General features: G+C 37.3%; 1 protein-coding gene across 2 annotated transcripts in view; it reads left to right on the plus strand.

Annotated features, from left to right (window-relative positions):
• The window catches only part of Fgf13 (fibroblast growth factor 13), a 504366-nt gene extending 489759 nt beyond the window's left edge, over positions 1–14607 (plus strand). For both annotated transcript variants that reach the window (XM_041637239.1, XM_041637240.1), the window contains 2 exons: positions 9340–9538; positions 13186–14607. In XM_041637239.1, coding sequence (XP_041493173.1) covers positions 9340–9538; positions 13186–13322 — 336 coding nt within the window. In that variant the 3' untranslated portion in view covers positions 13323–14607. The remainder of the gene's footprint in view (positions 1–9339; positions 9539–13185) is intronic.
• The last annotated feature ends 4765 nt before the right edge of the window (positions 14608–19372 follow it).

Here is a 19372-nt window from a genome sequence, read left to right on the forward strand (position 1 = left end):
CAGGCCCAGCTGTGGGTTTTGTTTCGTTTTTTGTTTTTTAGAAATTCTCAATAGTTTTTTATCATTTTTTATTTTACATTATATAGATTGCCAATGCTTTAGAGCCAACAGCCATCCAACAAACCTCCAATACTCAGCTTTGTTTGTAAATTTGAATAGAGTGAATAATCCATTGTATGGCACATCTTCATGGTACTGGAAGATACAGGATGACCAGTACAAAGCTGTAAGAGAACTATGGAACTAAAACATAGTACCTGGTCCCTCACTGAGAGGCCTAGTATTGTTCTAATTCTTATTGATGATTAACTGTGGGGAAAGGGCAATATGTTGCCATGTTTGTGACATTAACCTAAGGTAAATTAAAATGCCATAAACTATCCTGGACTATAAAAATGACATCAAGAATTTTTAACAATATGAGGCAATAAAAAATAGACACAGTTAAGCATAATTTGCATTTATTTTCAAATGGTTGATAATTACCATGTGTATTTTTTTAATTTTTCAAGACAAGGTTTCTCTATGTATCCATGGTTGTCTTCGAACTCACACTGTAAGACCAGGCTGGACTCAAAACTCAGAGATCTGCCTGCTTCTGCCCCCCCCAAGTGCTGGCATTAAAGGCATGCATCACCATGTCTAGCCCTATGTATTTTTAAGTAATTTTGTGTCATGGAATTTTACAAGATCTATTTTAAATATTCCTCTATCTCTCTTTTTTTATTTTTACTGCCATGGTTTACAGCACTGCAGCCATTTCATCCTGCTGCCGACAGAAATAAAAAAGGAAAGAAGAAAAAAAAAGGTTTCCTAATAACCAAACTTTGAGGAGAACATTAAAATTCATCTGTAGGTACAATTTGGGGTACAATTTATATTCTTCTATATAAGTAAAATACACATAGGCTAATCTTATTCTTAGAAATTGATTCCAGATGAAAAAGAACTCTGAAAATGAAAGAATGTATTTTGACCTGATTTTCTGGTTACTTATTATCAGAAGAAAGCCTTCAGTGAAGCTTCAGTCATATACAGTTTCTCATTGGATCTTCAAGCAAGAGCATAATTAAGTTAACAGAACTGGTAGACTATTACATCATTTTACAAAAATAAAGCCAAAGGATTCAATTGAAATGTTTAGTTATTTGGACACACAAAGATCAGGACATAATTATGTGCCTATGTCTTTCTTATAAGGATCTCTCTTTAGTCTTACTTCAGCTTAAGAACTGTTTTGTATTTCTTTTTTCCCAGATTTTTTATTTTATTTAATTTTTTTCAAAAAAGAAAACAAACTATATTTTTTTTATTTTACATACCAATCCGAGTTGCAACCCCTCCCTTCCTCACATCCCCTCCACCTTACTCCACCACCACCCCCTATCCAATCAGAGATTGTAAGGCATATTGTTTTGGAGGAAGGTCAAGGCCCTCCCTACTACATTTAGGCTGGGCAAGGTATCCATCCAAAGAGAAAGGGTTCTCAAAAAGTCAGTACATATAGTAGGGATGAATCCTGGTCTCACTGTCAGTGAGGCCCCTCAGTCTGGTCGAGCCACACAACTGTCACCCACATCCAGCTGGTCTAGTTTGGTCCTTCCTATGCTGGGTCCTTCCCAGTCCAGCTGGAGTTGGTAAGCTCTCATTAGCTCAGGTAGACTGTTTCAGTGGTGTGCCCATCATGGCCTTGACCTCTGTGCTCATATTCTCACTCCTTCCATTCTTCAACTGGTCTTTGGGAGCTCGCTCAGCCCCCAAGCTCTGCTGTGTGTCTCTGCCTCTATTTCCATCAGTTGCTGGATGAAGGTTCTATGGTATTATTTAAGATATTTATCAATCTGATTACAGGGCAAGGCCAGTTTGAGCACCCTCTCCTCTATTGCTTAGGGTCTTAGCTGGGGTCATCCTTGTGGATTCCTAGGAGTTTCCTTAGAACCAGATTTCTCCCTTACCCCATAATGGCTCCCTCAATCAAAATATCTCTTTCCTTGCTCTCATCTCTGTCCTTCCTCCATCTTGACTATCCTGTTCCCTCAAGTTCTCCTCCCCCTCCCCTTCTCTCCTCTTCCACTTTTACCTTCCCTTCTCCTTCCTCCCCCATGCTCCCAATTGTCTTCCTTAAATTGATTTTTTTAAGATTTTTAAAATTTTATGTGTGTGTATTTTTCCTTTGTTAATGTATGTATACCACATTTATGTGTGGTGCCCACAAAGGTCAGAAGAATGTATTGGATCTCGTGGAACTGAAGTTACATATAGTTGTAAACTACCATGTGAGTGCTGGGAACTGAGCATGGACCATCTGCAGAGGCAGCCAGAGCTTTTAACTGAAGAACCATCTCCCCAGCTACACTATTTTGTCTTTTTTTTTAAACCCTCTTTTGTCTTCTTCCCCCCCCCCCCCCCTTCTCTTCCATGTCTTGAAGATTGGGTTTATCACGCTAGCGAGATGGCTTACTTGGTAAACTGCCTGCTATATAAGCATGAGGCCCCCATGTAAAACCCTAGCACTGGAATTTGATTGTCAGAGATAAGTAGATCCCTGGAGCTCAGTGGTCAGCAGCCTGATTAGCTACAGGTACAATACGAGAACCTGTTTCAAAATAATTGCATAGAAAACGAGCATGGAAGACACGTAACATCAATTTCTACCTTCCACCAGAATCACCTGCACATGCACCCAAAGGCACATGTGCACACACCCACATGAACATGCAATATAATACACACACTCACACATATACACTGGAGTTATCTCTAGGCTCCTTTCCTCATTTTATCACTTACCGTTTCTCCCCTAGGAGGCAAGTGCTGACCGCTTATGTCTCTCCTCTGGAAGAGCCTTCTATTTATTAGGTAGATGCAGTGCCAGAATTAACTCTTTATTTGAATTTGTACAAGGCAGTTTCAAAGGTCTCATCATATGACATTGCACTTCACAGATATTTTCATCATATATGTATAGGTCAATCCTGTAACCCATGCCTTAGACCACGAACTGTCCTTAATTATCTTAGTCCAATGGGATTTTTTTTGTATAAAATATTCCCCTTATCATGAATTAACACATTTGCTTGGCTACAGAGCACAATTTGTTGATTCCCTTTTCCTCAGCTTCTTCCTTACCATTCTTTGAACTCAGGAATAATGAAGTTTATTTGCCTCAAATATACCCTTGGAAAGAATATCAAAGCTCTGAATATAATAATTAGTCCTAGATTTTGAGATCACTGATGTAAGAGAAGCCAATCTGGGGAATATACGTAGTTACCTTGTCACCCCATGAGTATAATTTATATTTTAAAATTTCATTTACTTATCTTATAAAAGAGCTGAGACTCTGATTTTAATCTAGTCACGATTTTCAATACGCAGGAGAATAATTGACATACACAAATCAGACCTGCTTAAATAACCTGCACATTTTAAATCCATAAAATTAATTCTCATTAGAACATGGCTCAAGATGAGATGAATGACCCTTGCTAGTGACAGTAATTGCTAAACTAATTGGAGGATTACTCTGCTGAAAATGTGCTGGAAGATAGAAGGGGAAAAGAGGTCACTGAGAGCACTGAAGAGAAAGGAAACCTGTTAAAATATGATTATTGAACTTGCTGAAAAATCATGGTTCAGGACTGTTAGTGATGCTTTTGTTCTTGTTCACATATAAATCTATAAACTGTTTTTATTTTCTGCTTTTTATTTTTTATTTCCTACTTTAAAAATGTCATAGGTGCCGTAAGCAAAATCTATTGAGAACAATAGCTTATACCAGGATCTGTGATGACAGTCCTTGCTACCCAGGTTTAACATTACCAGTTTTTGTAGGAACCACTTCAGTAGACAATTTTGCTCTCCCTAGATCCAAAAGAATCTATGCTGCCTACCTAAAAATATGTTGTGGGGGCTAAATGTGTAAAAAGGACATTTACAGTCTACATGGTAGTCCTGAAAGTTTCTCATCCTGCCTAGATACAAATACAAATGTAACACTGTCACCTTGTAGTGACATCATAGCTTAACCTACAAGAGAATGGGGGTGGGGTGGGTGGATGAGAGCCCTGTTATTATGGCCTCTGTTTGCTAAATTACTGTTTTTAATTATGAGGGTATTTAATCTTGGTGCATCTGTTCTAATGCTGGAGATGTGCTTATAGAGCCTGACTGACAAATATACACAGAAACCTTAAGCTCTGTTGTTTGAGGTCATGGTTCCTGGTTGCACAGCAATAAACCATAGCCCTACTGGCATCATTCTAGATCAGCTGCTCTTCTAACCCAAGTCTCCTTTAACCAAGCCTTAGCTCCAGCAAGCCAAAAAGACTAAGCTGTCTCCACACTTTACCACTGTGATTGAAGCAACACAGGGCAGAGCTACATCTGTAGACTCTAAAAGAGAATAACAATTTATACTAGTCTCAAGTTCTGTGTTTTGGGACAATGTTTCTGGCACACCATTAAATCTTGTGCTTATTTGTATATGAATCCAGTATTACCCATTGTGACTTAAAATGTCTATATTGAGACCTTATCTGCCATGATAGGAGCAACTGACCCTTAGTATCCTTGGCTGAAAGAATTCTCTAGTATGTTCTATTGATGTATTAGGGTTTTAAAATGATTTATTCATATTTGCTATTTTAACCTCCAAATAATTATTTACTTCTGAATAATATGAGTAAAGTGGGTTTGGAAAAAGAACTGTTAGATATTACTCTTGGATCTGTGTATTCTCTAAACTTCAATCCCTCATTTGTTGGCCAAAATATGATAATAACTAGCTAGTATGAGCTACATATAGATAAGAAGTTTAATAGTCACCAAAAAGAAACAAATCTTGAACTTGTAAAGGAATAAAATACAAATCAACAACAGAGAAGGTCTTTGAGACAGATTATTTCATGAACTAAATATTATTTTCTGGAAAATGTGTATGAGCCATGAGAGGTGAACAACATTTAAGAGAAATTAATGCATTAAAAGTTATTAGTGGGCAATCATGGTGCACACCTTTAATCCCAGCACTCAGAAGATAGAGGCAGGCAGATCTCCGTGAGTTCAAGGCCAATTTGGTCTTAAGAGCTAGTTCCAGGATGGACCCCAAAACTACAGAGAAACCATGTCTTGAAAAAAAAAGTTATAAGTTTATTAAGTAATTTCATAGGAACTATGCAAGGAATTTGTGACTCATATGCCCCTTCTGATAGGAGATATTTATTTATCTACTGCCTTTTAAATATAGGGCACAGCTATTGCTGCCTTCATTCAGTGCCTCTTTTGTGTTCACTTTGGTACCTTCTTTCAGGGAACCAGTGTGGAGGCATCTACAACCAATCAAAGTAAATTTGTTCCTTGATGTCCTTTTCAAAATAGGACTTTCTTGGCTTGGGCCAAATACAATTTCCATTATTGATATTGCTTATATGTACTGAAGAGATGCAATTGCACCCATAGCTTCTTTGTTGGACTCTTCTGCATAAAATGGGATGCTAAATGTTTCCACATTTTAATAGAATCAAGCCTCTTCTGCCTACTCATTCTAACACAAGATAAAAATGACAGTGTCACACACAGAGAACAGAACACTCCTTTGGTTGCTTCAACGTGGTTTTTTTTTTTTTTTTCCTTCTCGTTTTTGGCCTCATTTTCTTCTCTGCTGAGCTTTTGAGTCCAAATTTAGTAGGGATGACTAAGAAATTGTCAGGATGTGACAGAGCATTCAGTTCATTGAGTCCTTCCTTGCCATTTTCCGATAGTTGTAACAATTGCCAAGACTTCCTCTTAGCGTTGTAGGTGCCACATTATTCTTAACAGCTGTTAAATCACTCATGCAAGATCTGTCCATGCAATGACAACGTCCTTATAAATATAACTGAATTTATTCTATGATATAAAGGAAATTCCCTGGAGACGTTTTGGAAGCTGATACTCTAATAAGTCATGTAATTTTCAGTATTTAGTCTCCATCACTGCAATCCAACATTCATACTAATCAACTGGTCTACCCTGAGCTTGGGGGATACAGCAGGATAGATTCTGAAATACAAGTGCTTATCTCCCATGCATGGGTACCATGCCAGTGATCTAGGTAGAGCCTCTGTGTGTCGATATAGATTTAATCAGTTCTGATTAGAAGAAATCACATGTGATCCAAAGAGGAATTATATTTAAAGAAGATCTTGAGGGATGAGGAGAAAACTAGGAGACAGAGAAAAAGAAGGATGAATTACTAAAAAAGTAAATGGCATTTGGAAAGCCATGGAGGACCAAGAATGGTGGCGACTGAATAGGAAACAACCAGTCATTTGTTGCTTTTATTATATGCGAGGTGAAATCATCCAGAGTTTATGAGGAAGGGGACCTTACTTTAAGTAAACAAATACATAAGGAGAATAAGGTAGACCAATTATGAGATCCTGTTGAAGAGGTCCTAAAGTCATCTACTTGCCATAAGTATGCAAGCTGATGGCTATGGGAACATGAAGTAGAAAGCATATGAATGCACATATTCCCTGGATTTAAGTGTGAGAAGCTGCAACTTGGTAGATTCCAGATAATAAAAGAAGAGTGGAAGGGTAAGTTGAGGATGGGATAAGTGTTGACCTGTGCTTCAACCATTATTCTTTATTTCTGAGTTAAATTCTTTCCCATGCTTCAAGACTCAGATATAATGATCTCTTCTGTCTATGAAACTGTCCTTAGTGTCCCTGTCAGAATTAGGTCTTACTTTTTCCTCTCTTCTCAGACAATATATATTTTTTCTGAACATTCTTTCTGTATTTCTGGCAGTACATACATCTTGTGTGCTAGTCATTTGCCTGATCTCTTCAGATATGGAGAAGAGTATGTATTAATTATCACTGAATTTTTTAGTGTCATTCAGATATGTAATAGACCATCTGAAAATGTATATAAAATTAATGAATAATTACTGATATCACACATAATTGCACGGCACGGTATGTTTGGGAGACTTAGGACACATTTTGGTCCCATCTACTCATTCTGTAGTCAGGAATATTTTCCCATGTGGTTTGCTGTGGGACAATGGTCTTGTACCCTGTCACTTATATTGTTCTAATAAAATACTTATTGTCCAGTAGCCAGGCAGGAAGTATAGGTGGGGTGACCAGGCAGGAAGTAGAGGCAACCAGAATAGAATTCTAGGAAGAGGAAAGGTTCAGTCTTCAGTTGTAACCCAGATACAGAGGAAGCAAGATGAGAAGGCTTCACTGATGAAAGCTACCAAGCCACGTGACAAACACAGACAAGAATTATTTAAGATGTAAGAATTAGTTAATAAGAAGCTTGAGCTAATAGGTCAACCAGTTTATAATCAATGTAGGCTTCTGTGTGTTTCTTTGGGACTGAATAACTGCAGGACTGGGTGGGCATTTCAGAGGGCCTCTGTTGGAGTTTCCTCTGAGTAGTGGGATCCTCTGGGCCAGTGGTTGAAGAGTGTCAACTAACTTGATCATCTGTAGCACTCAACAGATTTACCAGCAAATTATTTCTGACATTTTATGAAAGGAAAATCTACTTTCCAAGGAAGAATATTTTATCCAAGTGATGATTTAATTCCCAAGAACTCCAGATATTTTCCTCATCACTAGAGAAACTTCGACTTTCTCTGTGTTGAAAAATCCCACAAAACAGAAATTTTCAGAACCCACAAATAGAACTCCTTTAAGTTTCTCCCATGTGACAGTTGCCCCAGAAGTACATTTCTGCTTTAGTAGGTTGAATTTGTGTGAATCCTGGAAGATCTATGGTGTATTCCTAGACTGAATGAAATAACCCCCAAATATACTTGACCAAGTACATTGTGCAGAGCAAATAGGGACATCAGACATAGTACTGAATGAGGTAGGGTTTAATAAAAAAGAAAAGAAAATTGGTTGCAAGCTTCCCTTTCAGAAAAATGCTGAGAAATGTGTTCCCCTTCACTAAAGTAATTTTTAGAACATTTCAAATCTTGTTGCTCAGCTGGTGTATATACTGAGCATGATATTAAATGTGAAAATGAAGGAAAGAAGAAACACAGAGACATTGCTTTAAAAAGACCAGTATCCTAGAAGGCATGCACAACAAGGCTTTGTAAACACTGGACAAAATTATCAACTGTTGTTCCTGCTAACATCTCAGCAAATTAGGGGAAAGATCTGATAACATCATCGTTGGTATCTACTTTATTTTCCTTGTTATTTTCCACTCCAATGACCATTCTGCTACTCTATAAATTTTCTTATAGGTTAAAATATACTGTTTTATTTAGCTTAGAAATATATATATATATATATATATGTGTGTGTGTGTGTGTGTGTGTATTCCATGTATATGTGCATATATACACCAAATCTAAAAAGAAGGCTGATTTTTGTCCTTCAAACAATCTACTATGGTTAGAAACCCATTCTAAAGAAAATATGGCACAGTCCAATACAGAAAACCAGAACTCCAGGGTTAAAGTCCTCTGCGTTATTTGCTTGCGTTTATTTACAGAATTTCTGTAAAGTATTTACTACCATATTGATTTGCTTGTGACTGTTAATTTATGAAAATAATGAGGTTAGAGGTAAATTCTATTTTGAATTAAGATCCAATAAACTAAAAAATATCAATTCTATTTACCTTATGGTGAAAATTAAGCTTTTTTTGTACAACTATTTTAGAAAACTAGGCAACCAGCATCCTAATATTGCTTTAATATTCAGGCAACTGATAACCATACTATATGATAACCTGAGAATTTATGAAAATCATTACTCGGGTGGGATGGCTCAGCAGGCAAAGACACTTGGCACACAAAGCCTAAGTTCAATCCCCAAATTGTAAATGAAAGTGAAAGGAATGAACATATTTGTTTTCTGACCGCCACATGTGAGCCATACACATCACACACACCACTCACATACACAAGAGTAATAACATAAAAATAAATGCAAGCTAAATCTTATTTTCCTTTTACTTATTGTTAAGGGAAACAAGACTCCTATAACAGCTTTATGCTTGTCTTCCAATCCCTTTACTCTTGAATTAGTCCAGCATACATTTTTGTGGCTTGTCCAAATCTTCAAATTGCTTACTACAGGGTGCCAATCACTGATCAGCCACATTTTCACTTTGGGTGCTCTCTTAGAAGATAACATAAATTGCTACATGTTGTCTTGTGTTTTCCAGTGGTAATAATTTGTCCTATTCTAATAGAATACCCTTCATACAAGTTTTAACAAAGTATTATCTAAATTCCTAAAATGTATTTTTCTATCTATTCTACCTGAAATTCACACCCTTATAAATACTGACTTTTTTGTTTATTTACTTTTGTTGCAGGAACATTTCACACCTGAATGCAAATTCAAAGAATCAGTGTTTGAAAATTATTATGTGACATACTCATCGATGATGTACCGTCAGCAGCAGTCGGGCCGAGGGTGGTATCTGGGCCTGAACAAAGAAGGAGAGATCATGAAAGGCAACCACGTGAAGAAGAACAAGCCCGCAGCACATTTTCTGCCCAAGCCACTGAAAGGTAAGTTTGATCATCTATGGATTCTGCTATGAATATTACTAGTTTAAATAATTCCTTTTCATCCTTTTGTACGTGACACATAATTCTTCCATATTAGGACATCTATACATACATTTTCAAGCATTTTACAGCACTAAAAACCATCAAGTCCAAAATGTAAAAGCCATGCCAACATTCAGACATTGACAGTGGCATCTACTCTCATTTTACCTTAACCATAGTAACACCTTTATTAGAAGTAAGTACCTAAATTACAAACTAAAGGCAACTAAGAACCCTATATTATACCAAAATGGCTTGTAGAGATTAACCATGGAGTTTAAAATGTATACATATTTAAACTTTCTAGGAAAAGCCCTTGGTCAATATAGTCTTAAGAATTTTCTTTCACAGTTTTTTTTTTCAGATTAAGAGAAATAAAAGAGTGATCTCAGGGTTTCTATTGCAATGGTAAAACAATATAACCTAAGACAACTTGGGAAAACATATGGAAGTCAAGACAAAGACAGGAACTCACACAGGACAGGACCTGGAGGCAGAACCTGATGCAGAGGACATGAAAAGATGTTGTTTACTGACTTGCTCCTCATGTCTTGCCCAGCCTGCTTTCTTATAACGCCAAGGTCCTCCAGCTCGGCCTGATTTCTTATACCACTTAGACCGTCAGCCAAGTGTGGTACTGTCAAAAGTGGTCTAGACCCTCCCTTGTCAATGGTCAATCAATGAAACGCCCCCACAGGCTTACCGGTCCAGTCTGGTGGGAGAATTTTCTTCCCTGAGGTCTTTTCTTCCTAAATAGTTCTAACTTGTATCAAATTGACATAAAATTAGCCAGCACAATTGACTACTTATCAATTTGATACACAAATACACAAAAACTAGAACCTTCCCTTGTTTATTTGTCCCCATGATGGCATGTCAATATTAGTATTACAGGGTATTTTTTAAAGTCCTATGGCCTTTAAATTTTCAAACATTTTAAAAGTTCAGTCTCTTCAAAACATCCACCATCTCTTTCAAGTTCAAAGTATTTCTGAACTATCTAAAGTCTCTGTAAATTCCCAAACTCTTTCTAAAATACCTAAAGTCATTTAACGGTGAGCTTCTGTAAAATCAAAAACAAATTACGTACTTTCTTACTATAAGAAGTAATAAACATAGGACAGTCACAATCAAATCAAAGCAAAACAAATATTCAACAATGTAAAAAGTTTAGTGTTTGATGTTTGGGACCAATTTATGATGCTCTTTGTTCAAAAACTGCCTTGGGAGCAGCCCTTCTTGAAGCTTTGCTATTCACAGCATACACAATTTCTCTTCTAGATTCAAGCCAGCTCTGCTCCACAGCTGGTGCTCTCCTTGATGGTTATGCCATGTTACTAGCATCTCCAAAATGTTCACATTTCTACTCCATCTGGGCTGTACCTTCACCAATAGGTTCTTTTGAGCTCTTCTCATCAGGGACTCTTACCCTGCACATGGGGTCAGTCCTCAATGTTTCTCAACTTACCCCTTCAATCCTGGAACTTCTACATCAACTGAAATTTACCAATGGCCTCTCCTGACCTCTCAAAGTGCAAAATCTTATCTGCTCTCTATTAACCCTTCAAAACTAGTAACACCTGGTAAACACACATCATCTATTTTGGCTACCAGCAAAAGTACAGCCTTGGCCACCTTTGAACTGTGGCTCTGTGTGCTGCCCCTAAGCCAACACTTCCCAGATGCTGGTATCTTCTTAATTACTTCATATTCGTTAACCCATCTGACAGGTATCAATTGCCCCAACAAAGCAAAAGTTTTACATTGGTGGGTCTTCATTTAACATATCAAGTAGGTACATAGAGTCTTTAACGTACACTCAAAAATCCCTCTGAAACTTAATAAGCCAGGCTTCCATTATCTGCACTGTTCTATATTCTTTGTTTTCACAACAGCTCCCTACATTTTGAACAATCAATGGCTTTTCCAGTCCAACATCCCAAAGTTCACGGTCTTCCCTAACACATGCTCGGGTCTGTCACAGCAATACCTCATGATCTGATATCAATTTCTTTTTTAGCTAGGGTTACTATTTGCTGAGATAAAACACTATTACCAAAAGCAACTTGGGCAAGAAAGGGTTTATTTCACTTCCACTCCACACCACAGGACATCATAAAAGGCGGGAACATAGAGGCAAGGACTAAAGCGAAGGTCATAGAGAAATGCTGTTTCGTGACTTGTTCAGCCTGCTTCCTTACAGCACCCAGTATTGTCAGCTCAGTGGTGGAACCACCCACACATAGGCCCTCTTGCATCAATCAAGAATGTCATAAGCAAGCTTATTGTTCAGTCTCCTGGGGGCATTTTCTTAATTAAGGTTCTCTCTTCCCAAATAACTCTAGCTTGTGTCAGGATAAGACAAACCTAGCCAAAACAGATATAAAGATAAAATTGGTAATAGCAATATCAGAGGGGAAGTCATAGACACGAGACAGAAAATACAAACAAAATAGAAGAAATTACCCACATGAGATTACAGTAGAGGCTTAAAGTAGTAGTGATCCCCTTACCCCCACACATATTCACACTTATTGAAATAAGTATTACATTGTGTTTTACAACTCATATGCTGGGCCAGAATATCCAAGTTCAGGTTCTAGCTTCATTTTCAATATCAGGGAGATGGGACTGTATTTGTGTTTGTTTGTTTGAAATGAAGTCTCAACTATATAACTGGCCTTTCTTTCTCCTCCCAATTGGCCTCAAATTCATGATCTTCCTTCCTAAACCTCCAAAGTGCAAAAATATCAGCATTTGTAACTATGCCCCAATATTAACTGAATGATTTTGAAATAGTCCTTTTCTACATGTGCCTCATGATTATCGGTAAAATGTAAGTAAGAGAATTCACTGGGCTACTTAGTGATACCAGAGCATCCTAGGCTACAATCAGAATCTATCTCTAATAAAAATATGAGTTTCTATATCATAGTATTCTTACAAGGTGATGCATGTACTTCACAGGTATACACTAGTACTGTGATGTATAGCCCAGCAATAATAATTGTTATCATTTATTTTTCTAAGAATTATACTAATACTTTTAATCTTAGAGAGTTTCATTTAAAGTATAATAGAAATCAATGTTTTAAAATCGTAAAATTTTACTATTACACTTTCTCAGTGTGTTATAGATTATATTTAAATATCTGAGAGCTTTATTAAATGTGTTTTCATTATTCCCTGCATATAAAACTGTAAGTGATAGAAATTAGGTATTAAAATCCTTTATGTATGACTATATGCGGATTAGAATTCATTTAATTTAATCTCATCCACACTGCTAAGTACTTGTATGTTTAAGTTAAGACATAGAAACTTAGTAACAAAATAAAATATTTGAGTTTGTTCCTTTTCGATGATCAAAATTAAATCTTTTGATAATACAAAGTTGTTTATTGTTTTTGATATATATATATATATATATATATACATATACATATTGCAGAATATATATATTGCAGAATGACTAAGTTGAGATGATGAACATGAGCTTTGCCCCTGGACTTAGAAGTTTTAAAATGTAAACTACAGATCTATTTTAGAAATTTGGAACAGTGAAATACATAAAAGGCCTTTTCCACCATCTCTGTGCTTTTCAGTGGCCATGTATAAGGAGCCGTCTCTGCACGATCTCACGGAGTTCTCCCGATCTGGAAGTGGGACCCCAACCAAGAGCAGAAGCGTCTCCGGTGTGCTGAATGGAGGCAAATCCATGAGCCACAATGAATCAACGTAGTCAGTGAGGGTAAAACGAGGGCTCCATAACAGAACCTTATGTCCAGGTGCTGTTGAATTCATCTAGCAGTCCTTCATCCAAAAGTTCAATCTTCTCATTGAGGTTTAACAAACACACAGGCAGAGTTCCCTATTCTATCTGCCATTAGACCTTGTTATCATCCATACTAAAGCCCCATAATTTAGAGTCAGCTTGTGCAAAAGAATGCCAAGCATTATCAATGAACTAAATCTGGAAGAAGGACTGCCAAATATGATCTCACCTATACTTTGGAGATAACAGCAAAAATATTTCACAGCACCAGTGCCGGTCAATTTGCTTCCCAACTAAGAAAATTTGAAAGACCACAACTATTCTTTAAAAAAAAAATAAAATTAACTGCTTAAATGTTTTGTAGGAGCAAACGAATTCTGTGAACTGTGTTGTTTTCTTGGCTTCATGTTTTCTATCTATGCTTGATTCAAGTGTACTCTTTAATATAGTGAAACTGTATGATTTCTGAAATTCTGTGGTTCTATCCACTCTTTCACTTAATCCAAAACAACCAAATTCAAGGTTAAATCTGAATTGGCATAGCAGGCTCAAGGTAGCAGTATTATCATGGGTTGTTTTCTCTCTCCCTCTCCACCTTTATCCCTACCCCCTTCTCCCTTTATCTCTCTTTTTCTCTATTTTTGCTGTTAATTAGAACTGTAGTATTCTGGTCAAGTTCTTGTGCTGTAGTTTGTGCGTAGAAATTGAGTTGTATCGTCAATCCCAGTCAGTATAGATAAATTGAAACGGGATTATCCTCAAGTGTAGATTACTCTTAATTCCATTCGTGTATCATGTTTATCTATCGTTGTGGCTTCTTGTGTAAAGACAGGAACTGTGGAACAGTGGTGTTGTCTCTTGTGTTGTTCAAATAAGAACTGTATCATCTGTACAGGTACAAGTCCTTCTGTTCTCGTACTTGGCACGTGACCATTGTATTATGTACAAGGTAATGTTGAGACTGGTTCCCCCTAAACAACATATATTATACTTGCTACTGGAAAAGTGTTTAAGACGTAGCTAGGTTTCCATTTAGATCTTCATATCTGTTGCATGGAAGAAAGTTGGAATCTTGGCATAGAGTTGCATGATATGTAAGATTTGTGCATTGATAATTGTTTAAAATCTGTGTTCCAAAAGTGGACATAGCATGTACAGGCAGTTTTCTGCCCTGTGCACAAAAAGTTTAAAAAGTTGTTTAATATTTGTTGTTGTATACCCAAATACGCACCGAATAAACTCTTTATATTCATTCAAAGAAAAAAAATCAGTGTGTGTTTATTATCCATTTAATGCTATCAAGTATATTAGAAGCTGGATTTAAAAACTAAATTTCATAGATAAGGCCACTAGCTTCAGATAAGCTACAATATAAGCATCTGTTTTCACATGAACACTCTTTACAGTGTGTCTCTTAATCTTAAACTTTCAGATTGGGCATTCAGAAATCAAAGTGTACAAGGATCTATGGTTTGCCATCCCTTTTGCATTCACAGCGTCATCACTGTCCCTTTGCCTCACTCCTTTCTTCACAAGACTGGATAGCTAACTTCTTCTCTACCTGGGAGAGTAGAAGGAAAATACAAGCCTTCCTTTCTGTGGATGCCTTTCTATCTAGCTCTCTAGAGCTGCTGATGTCTGACAATAAAGGCTTTGGGAGTTGTCAACATGGAAAGAATGGTGGCATAAAACAAACAAAGGGGTGTGTTTCAAAGCATATATAACATAGTTACCATGGCACCAAGAGTTTTTACAGAGAAATAAAGGTGATGATTCCCAAGATGTTTGGGCCGGATTCAGCAGAAGCTCCTCACCAATCTCATCTGTAGACAGAAGTTTCTGTCCATCCCAGTCCCATAGACATTTAATCCCCAGTAAAGACACAAAAACATATATTAATTATAATCTGTTTGGCCTATTATCTCAGGCTTATTATTAACTAGCTCTTACAACTTAATTTGACCCAAAATTCTTATTTATGTTTAGTCATGTGGCTTGGTACATTTTGTCAGTGGCGTTCTCATCTTGCTTCCTCTGCATCTGGCTGGTGACTGCATCTCTGCCTTTTCTCTTCCCAATATTCTCTTAGTCTGTTTGCCCGGCCTATACTTCCTGCCTGGCTACTGGTCAATCAGTGTTTTATTAAACCAATATTAGTGACAAATCTTTACAGTTACAAGAGCATTATCCCACAACACATAGCCCAGTTACTTTGTGGCTTCATTTTAAGGCCTGCTCCTCTTGCTTCATCCTGTCAAAGCTCAGAAGCATACCTGCAGGGGGTAAGGCGCCTGTCTGTCTTGAATTCAAAGACTCTTGTATAAGCACCAGTACATTCACTTTACTCCCTATGCTGATCTCCCTTTGGCCATGCAACTTAATTTGGTTTTTTGGCTGTTTGGGTTGCTGATCTTAATTTTCTATTGTTCAGGAAAATGGTAAGTCACTGGTCGTGAACATATCAGCACTTTTTTGTGTCAGGGAAGCCCTTCAAGTACAAAAAGAGTCAAAATGGTCAGTAACAAAGAAGAGTTCTCTTTAAGCTACCTTGCTTTTCATTTTATTTTGTTTTGTTCGAGCAAAGTCTCACTACGTAGCCATATCTGGCATAGACCAGGATGGCCAGGAATTCACTGTAATTCACCTGTGTCTGCTTGAAATTCTTTGAACAGTTTTCATTTATTAAAACAAGTCAGCAAAGAATTCAAAGAATTCAGAACCCTCTATAAGTAGCTGCGATTGTCCATGCTTTACTGCATGTGTGTGTGTGTTTATGTACATATTCTTTATGGCAAAAATGTTGGTCCTACCACATGCTTTATGAAAGTAAAAACATAAAATGACTCTATCATGAAACAAAAGACTGAAAATACTGTTGCTTCTAGGATTTTCACACTAATCAGGTTCATCTGGGAGGATCAGAAGTACTAGATTGCTGGGGCTTACTTCCAGTGGTCCTAATTTATAGTGGGGCCAAGAGTTTGAAATTCTATCTAGTCCTTTTGTTGTACTGAAGCTGCTGCACTCTTCCTTTTCTTTGAATTAAAGGTATGTTTGTGTCCATTGCATGCTGCAGAATCACCAATATAAGGAGTTCTGTGTAACTTTAAAAATTTAGAATATTCAAGGCAGACAATCAAGCCTTATTTTCACAGAGCACCTTAAGAACCACAGTGGAGAAGTGGCCCTCAAACTTTTTGTCAGTTCTAGAATCCCACTGTAGTATACACTTGCTTGGTTTTAAACTGGCTCTGAGAAATGTCCTGAAGTGGGTGGTGGCTGTAGTTTGGAAAAACAATGTTCTATGGCATAGCAACTGACCTCACATTACCACAGGGAGTATGTATAGCTAACCCGTACACTGTGTAGAGCCTAGAATCAAATGTGGAAAATCTTAGTTTCTTCATGATAAATGCAATTCTGTGAAAGCAAAACAAGTTCTCTTCCAACCGTGTACCTCAAGAGGGCTCAGGTACATGTTTTCAAGCATTCATTTCTCAAGTGAATATGTGGAGAGGGTGAATATTTAATGAGAGCATCTTTCCATCTATGGAGGCTGATTATAATCATTCTGTGCATGAGTGGTGGTAGACTCAGAACAGATAATCACTTCGAATAAATTTCATCCTAAAGTGCCTTAAAAGCCTCATAAGTTGAAGTGCACTATTTGTTGGTTAAATTGATAGGTGCTCTCATTAGGATGTTTCAGAAATATCCAGCTTTCTACCAACAATCTCATCAAGAAATTAATACATTGTCTATCATATTTTCAAAATTTTTTCAACCTCTATTCAATGTCAGCTCCATCTTTTAAGTATTGATTACAGCAGAATCTCACTAGCTAGTATCAAAACCTAGACTGGGTCATCGTAGTGCCATAGGATAAAATGATTTATAGTTACAAAAAGAATTGTTGATTTGTAGCCAAGACAGGGCACTATAACCCCAAATTCATAATCATATTTATAAGTATAATTTGTCATGACTCTATACATGAAATATTGTACCATGGCATGGCCTGCAACATTAGCTATTCTGGAATGAATGATGTCTAGGTATCCTGCCATGAAATTACCTGGTTACTATTCAAGATTTCTCTATTGCCTCAGGTGTACTTCACTTCTTAATTGTTAAGAATCCTATAGACAGTAATGCACTCAAAGAGTTGCCTGTATATTGATGACAGAGAAAGATTACATAGTACTACTGGGTCAAATGGTCCATCAGCCCCTTGCCACCTAGTAGCTATGACTAAAAGCATATGCCACGGTATTTGTTTTCTACAAGGGCATTATTTTGCTATGCTGAGGATTAGATCTCAATTCTAGGCAAATACTCTACTACCGAGCTGAATCCACAGTCCTCTGTATAGAAACATTCAGTTGTTTTTTGTTGTTGTTTTGCTTTTATTGCGATTTTCATACACTGTATTTTCATCAGATTAACTGTAGCTCTTCTCTGATACAACCTCATCCTTCTCAATTTTCTGTCTATTTTTTAACCCATGCAGTCCAGTCTATACTACTCAAAAGCTCATAAGTGAGGGGCCAGCCATGTGAGCACTTTTCTAACCATGCTAGAATATTGACTGGCTTTATCTTGTACAAGTATAACACAGGTAACCCCAGCTGCTGAGACTTAATAAGTGTGGAGCTATTGTCATATTCAAAAGGCATTGTTTCAGTATGATTCTCCCTGACCTTACTATCTTTCCATCAACTCTACCATAATGCTCCCTGAACCTTAGGATGAAGATGTATGATATAGATGCCCCATTTACGGTTGACACGTTATCACTGACGCTTTATTCTCTGCACACTCACCAGTTGTGAGTTGCAGAATTAATTGCTGTCAAATGCACAAACAAACTAAAAGCTGTGCTAAACTATGTGTCTAAAGATGAATTTATAAATCTGTCTGATACCATGTCTATTCAACTGAACAATCAGAGTAGGTTCATTAATGAGATGTATGAACTTCCTCACCATAGATTTTTGACCAGATTCACAGTACTTTGAACTTCTGCTGATGTTGTCGACCTTCAATCCAATCGTATAGAGATTGGTTATACCCAAAACATTCATACGACTATTGCATCCATGGGTAAATCTTGCCATGATAGTCACTGTAGCACAAATTCTAATTGGTTTAATAATAAAAACCCAGAGTCAGATATAGGGGTTAATGCTAAAGATCAGAGAAGCAGAGTGGCTAGCCACTAGAGTTCTTAGGTCTATCAATGCTTAGACCAACAGAGCAATCCTGTTTCTGTGAATCCACTCTATAAAACCTCAAACTAACTACCAGACGGCATCTGTCTCTATGATTCTTCAGACTGCATCTGAGCTCCTGCCTCTTCCTGCCTTATATTCCACTCTCTGCCCAACCATATCACTCCTGTCTCTACCTCCCTAGTGCTGGGATTAAAGATATGTGATATCAAGTGCTGGGATCAACTTCGTATGAGCTCTATTTCTATTTTAGACCAGTTCAATCTCGTGTATCTCAAGGTGGCCTTGAATTTACAGACATCTGTCTGCCTGTTTCCCAAGTACTGGGATTAAAGGTGTGTGCCACCACTACCTGACCTCTATGGCTCACTCTTGGCTTAGCTCTGCACTCTGATCTTCAGGCAAGCTTTATTTGTTAGATTACAAACAAAATATCACTACAAGTTGATGTGAGATTCCCCTCTGCATGTTGTGAATACCATTGGTTAATAAAGTTGTCCTGGGCCTGTGTAGGGAATAGAGCTAGGTGGGGAAAACTAAACTGAATGCTGAAAGAAAGGCAGAATCAAGTTGAAGCCATGTAGCCCTACCAGAGACAGATACTGGAACTTTAGCCGGTAAGCCACAGCCATGTGGTGATACACATATTAATAGAAATGGGTTAAATTAATATGTAAGAACTAGCCAATAAGAAGCTAGAGCTAATGGGCCAAGCAGTGATTTAATTAATACAGTTTCTGTGTGAGTATTTAGGGGCTTAGCAGCCTGGAACAAACAAGCAGTCTC

The sequence above is a fragment of the Microtus oregoni genome, unplaced genomic scaffold (genome assembly GCF_018167655.1).
Source record: "Microtus oregoni isolate MIOR12 unplaced genomic scaffold, Mior012 000052F_001, whole genome shotgun sequence".
In the NCBI taxonomy this organism is placed as follows: domain Eukaryota; kingdom Metazoa; phylum Chordata; class Mammalia; order Rodentia; family Cricetidae; genus Microtus; species Microtus oregoni.